General features: G+C 36.7%; 1 protein-coding gene across 3 annotated transcripts in view; it reads left to right on the top strand.

Annotated features, from left to right (window-relative positions):
* The window catches only part of DCAF17 (DDB1 and CUL4 associated factor 17), a 47,608-nt gene that overhangs the window by 5,606 nt on the left and 36,293 nt on the right, over nucleotides 1–5,709 (top strand). For 2 of the 3 annotated variants that reach the window (XM_023507542.1, XM_012812086.2), the window contains exon 3: nucleotides 4,905–4,995. In XM_023507542.1, the coding sequence (XP_023363310.1) occupies nucleotides 4,936–4,995 (60 nt within the window). In that variant the 5' untranslated portion in view covers nucleotides 4,905–4,935. Of the gene's footprint in view, nucleotides 1–4,119; nucleotides 4,138–4,904; nucleotides 4,996–5,709 lie in introns of those variants that run through there. The other variant, XM_023507543.1, reaches the window with a different exon arrangement.

Below are 5,709 nucleotides of genomic sequence, written 5' to 3' on the forward strand. Positions count from 1 at the left end.
GATTCGAACCTGCCACCTTAGGTGTATGTGGCTGGTGCCTTAGCTGCTTGAGCCACAGGCGCCGAGCCTCTCATCTTTTATAACTTCGCTGTCATTCACTTTACTTTATACTATAATCACTAAATATCTTATTACTTTTATTATTTTGGACAAAATTTAATCTGTTAAATCAGTAAAGAATAAAATAAGAGATTTTGTTTTATTTTCACTTATTCCTTATCTAATACTTTTCATTATGTAGATCTAAGTTTCTGACATGTACATACCATTTTTCTTCTTTGGAAAAATTCTTTTACCATTTTTTGCAAGGCAGTCTACTGACAACACATTGCCTCAATTTATGTTTATCTAAGAAAGACATTTTTTCTTTACTTATAAATTATTTCTCTGGATACAGAATTCTAGATTGGTGGAGTTTTTTTTTTTTCCTTTCAACATTTTAGATATTTCACTCCACTCTGTTTGCTTACATAATTTTTTTTTTTTTGAGACAACACCTCAAGCTATCCCCGTGCGTAGAGTGCTGTGGCATCACAGCTGACAGCAACCTCCAACTCCTGGGCTCAAGCGACTGTCCTGCCTTGGCCTCCCAAGTAGCTGGGACCACAGGCACCCACCACAATGCCCCAGCTATTTTTTGGTTGCAGCTGTCGTTGTTGTTGCGGGCCTGGTCTGGATTCGAACCCCCCCAGCTTAGGTGTATGTGGCTAGAGCCTTAGCCACTTGAGCCACAGGCGCCGAGCCTACTTACATAATTTTTGATAATTCTTATCCTTGTTCTTATACACTTACAGTGCTTTTTTTCTATCTGGCATCTTTCAAGATTTTTCTCTTCATTTTTGGTTTTCTGCAGTTTGATCATGATGTGCCTAGGTATAGATTTTTTTGTTATTTTTCCTGCTTCGTGTTCTTTGAGCTGATAGCATTTGTGGTTTGGTGTTTCTCATTAATTTTGGAAAATTCTCAGCCATTATTATTCAAATATTTCCTTTTCTCTTTTTCGTCTTCTCCTTCTAATATTCTCATCATGTGTATGTTATACCTTCTATAATTGTCACATAGTTCTTGAATATTGATGTCATACTTTTTTCTTTTTTTTCTCTTTTCCCTCCATCCCCCAGTTTGGGAAGTTTCTGTTGAGATATAGATCTTCAAACTCACTGATTCTTTCTTCAGTTGTGTCCAGTTTCAATATATTGATGAATGCATGAGAGGTATTCTTCACTTCCCTCATCGTGTTCTTGATTTCTAGCATTACCTTTTAAATTTATTTCTTAGAATTTTTATCTCTCTGCTTTATTTACCCATCCTTTCTTACTTGTCTGCTTTTTCCATCAGAGCCCTTTACATATTAATTATTTTGTTTACTCTTGTTTAGAGATGGAGTCTTGCTCTCTTGCCCCAGCTAGAATGCAGTGGCTATTCACGGCACAGTCATAGTGCACTACCTGCCCAAATTCCAGGGGTCAGCTCTTCCTCCTACCTAAGCCTCTTGAGTAGCTGGAATTACAGGTGTACACCACTGCACTATCCTTACAATAATAGTTATTTTAAGTTCCTGATCTGATAATTCCAAAATCTCTGTCATATCTGAGTCTAGTTTTGATGTTCGCTTAGTCTCCTCAAACTTTGTATTTTTCCTTTTGGTATGCCTTGTGATTTTTTTGTTACTGTTATCTAGTGCTATCTATGGTATGTTGGATAGAGAGAATTGAGGTAAATAAGCCTTTAGAATGAGATTTTATGATTACCTGAGCAGGATTATCTTTGTTTTTGTCCTCCCATTAACGGCTCCAGTGGCTTGTTCCTGGTAAGCTATGATTGTCAATATCTACCTCTTTCCAGTTCGGGAGGTCAGCAGTTTGCTTCATTTCTCTGATAGATTTAAGAATTGTTGATCTTAGGTTTGTTCATCCTTTTTCTTATTGTGAGTGACAACTTCCAAGTTCTTTGCGTATTAGACCAGAAACCAGCATTTAGAGAGTATAGTCAGCATTTGAGATTTGTTCTGACCCTAGGAGGCTCCTCCCAACTATCTTTTTCTGTTTTTCCCTGACAGATTTGCCAGCCTGTGGTTTAGCATGCATCTCCAGTGAATCACCAATTTGCCTTTCATCACAACCCCAATCAGGCTTTGTGAGTGCTCTTAAGCCTGAACTTCTTCACATTCCGCTGCAAATAAAGTCAGTCCTTCTGGATCTGTTTTATGGCTTGCTTCTCTCTTGAGACAAAATCTTTGAGCCAAGGCTATGGTGGAAGTTTACTTCTTTATTCTAAAAGCTGAGCACTTAAGATTAAGGAAATACTGGTCTCATCTCAATTTGCCTCTCTCAGGGTAGACTATTGCTTTATAAGGAGGGGCAGGCCAAATCAGGGCCCTCGTCTTCTCAACTGTGCCACACCCAAGGTAGAGCCTTCATCTCATGAATGGGGGCTGGGAGGAAGTAGAGAATTCCACCTTTTTTTTGAGACAGAATCTCATTATGTTGCCCTTGGTAGAGTACTGTGGCGTCACAGCTCATAGCACCTCCAACTCTTGGGGCTTAAGTGATTCTCTTGCCTCAGCCTCCCAAGTAGCTGGGACTACAGGTGCCCACCACAACACCCAGTTGTTTTTTGGTTGCAGTTATCATTATTGTCATTGCTTGAACCCACCAGCTTTGGTGTATGTGGTTGGAACCCTCCTCACTGAGCTTAGCACTGACCCAATTCCACCTTTTGATTACATTTTTTATTACATTCACCCCGTGCTCAGCTTGAGCAACCCCAAGATGCCGCTCCAAGTGTAAGCTGTTCAGAAAGGGAGTTGCACCAGTCTGGAGCGGTATATTCTTTTCTTTTCTTTCTTTCTTTTTTTTTTTTTTTGAGACAGAGTTTCACTTTGTCATCCTTGGTAGAGAGCTGTGGCATCATAGCTCACAGCAACCTCCAACTCTTGGGCTCAAGCAATTCTTTTGCCTCAGCTTCCCAAGTAGCTGGGACTACAGGTGCCCACCACAACACCCAGCTATTTTTTGGTTGCAGTTGTCATTGTTTTTGGCAGGCCCAGGCTGGGTTCAAACCTGCCAGCTCTGGTGTATGTGGCTGGCCCCTCTAGCCACTGAGCTACAGGCGCCAAGCCTGGAGTGGTATTTTCATCTTGCTGAGCTCGGAATAGGCAGAGAGGGAGCAAACCGTGGTCAAACACCGCAGAGTCTCACTATTTTTACTGATCTGTAGTAGGTTTTCTTGAATAAATGTTTTCTCCCATGCTATATGTTCCCAGGACTATTTTCAGAGACTTTAAATGGTTGTCCTTTTATAAATTTCTCTGGTTTTTCTAAAAAGTGTGTTTACAGAGCTTTTTATGCTGTCATACTAGAAGTGGAAATATGGACATTTTCTTATGTTGTTTTTATGTCATTGTCACACCTAGCAAAAATAGCAGTAATTCTTTTTTTTATTTTTATATATATATATTTTTTGAGACAAAGTCTCAGCATGTTGCCCAGGCTTGTCTCAGCAATAATTTTGGGGTATCATTTAATATCCAGTTTGTAACTTCCCCAATTTGGAGATACCTGCTTTAATTAAATGTTTGTGTTTTTTTTAAATTAGAGAAGTGACATTAGTGTTACAGTTATAAAATAGTATTTGGACTTCTTTAACATCCAGGGATGCTTTGCCACAGGTTAGAATCACATGCATTTATTCTTGTCAAGTTCTATTTGGTTTAAACCTTTGAATCTATGAGGGAACATCAAAAGTGAAGAAAATTGTCACCCTGAAAAACTTTCTTTTTCAACAATAGTTTTAATTCAAAAATTTGTCAGTCAGAAATAATTTAAAAAAATAATATCTTTTTGGAGATAGTTTTGCTCTGTCACCCACAGTGTAGTTTCATCAATATAGCTCCCTGTACCTCAAACTCCTGGGCTCAAGAGATCCTCTTGCATCAACCTTCCAAGTAGCTATGACTACAGGCTAAAAAAATGGAAACATTTATGATTATATCTAAGTGATAATTAAGGAAGTATAAATTAAGAGACTATTTTTCTTTCTTTCTTTCTTTTTTTTTGAGACAAAGCCTCAAGCTGTCCCTCTGGGTAGAGTGCCATGGCATCAAAGCTCACAGCAACCTCCAACTCCTGGGCTCAAGTGAGTCTCCTGCCTCAGCCTTCCAAGTAGCTGGGACCCCAGGCACCCACCACAATGCCCGGCTATTTTTTGGTTGCAGCTGTCGTTGTTTGGTGAGCCCGGGCTGGATTCGAACCACCACCTTAGGTGTATGTGGCTGGTGCCTTAGCTGCTTGAGCCACAGGCGCTGAGCCAAGACTATTTTTCACATTGATGATAATAGTGTTTAGTATTGACAGAAGTATAAACTTATTCAACAGTTCTGAAAAGTAATTTGGGAGTAAGAAAACCATTAAGGATAGTTCTTTCTTTTCCCATTAATTTTCATTCTAAAATAATGGGAGTCTTTTTATCTCATTTTAATTTTAAATATCAGAATGATGGTTTATGAACTTGATGGACTTCAACAGATATATTTATAGTATAAATGTTCAAGGGAAAAGAAAGAATCCAATATGATCCAATTTTGGAAAACATTGTTCAGATAGGTATATATATGTATATATAAAGAAAAACTAAAAGGAAATGGATCAAAATGTTAATAATAGTTATTTTTGGCAGCTTATAGTATTATAAATTATTTTAATCTTATTATATTTTTCAGATGTTTTTTTCTATTCATGTATATTATGCATTATGTGGTCAGAAAAAAATGTTAGCAGTTAAGAAGAAGAAAGCAAATAACAAATTATATTTTGGAATTCCAGATCTCTCAAAAAAAAAAAATCTCTCAAACCTGAATAAATACTGTCTCAGTTATTGAGAAAAATTATTTTCTTTTTTCCTAGTGTTGCATCAGAGCCAAGAAAGCTTTATGAAATGCCAAAATGTTCCAAGTCAGAAAAAATAGAGGATGCTTTATTGTGGGAATGCCCAGTGGTAAGATTTGTTTTTAGAGCATTTTTTTTCAAATTATTTTTAACCTAAAACAATTGGTTATTGTTAATATCATGTATAAAGAAATAGAACTAATTATAGTATTCCTGAATCTTGAAAGCAATCAAGATAAGAGTGTTTATCTTTTATTATTTTTCTCCTAAAATAATTTGTCTTACAAAATTAATACTAGAATGTGTTTTTAAAATTAGATACAATTTTTAAATTTTGAAAAATAGAAAAAGTTATAAACTGATTAAAACTTTTATGAGCAATACAAACTAATTATTTTTAGTATTTAAGAGATCATTCCACTCAATATACTGAATAAAAAATTTAGAGCAACAGCTGTGTTACATGGGTCTTTGAAAAGCAAATTCTTATGAGTTTCCTCCATGCAATGTTGTTAAGAAAATAATAAGATAAAAATAAAAAATAAAATAATAGGATTAGCTCATTTCATCAGATCAGCATTACACTAGTGTGAATTTTTCAGAACATTATTTTAATAGAATGTTAACAGATACATAGATGCCAGAGAAGTTGGGAGGAATTGGGCTGTGCAGAAATATGTTTCAGACATTCTGAGTTTAAAAGGTTAAATATAGGCCAATGGCTCACACCTGTAATCCATTCAGGGAGGCCAAATGGGTGGATTGCTTTAGCTCAAGAGTTTGAGACCAGCCTGAGCAAGAATGAGACTCCTGGCTCGGCGCC

The sequence above is a fragment of the Otolemur garnettii genome, unplaced genomic scaffold, assembly GCF_000181295.1.
Source record: "Otolemur garnettii isolate 467f Iridium unplaced genomic scaffold, OtoGar3 scaffold00187, whole genome shotgun sequence".
NCBI classification, from domain to species: Eukaryota; Metazoa; Chordata; class Mammalia; order Primates; family Galagidae; genus Otolemur; species Otolemur garnettii.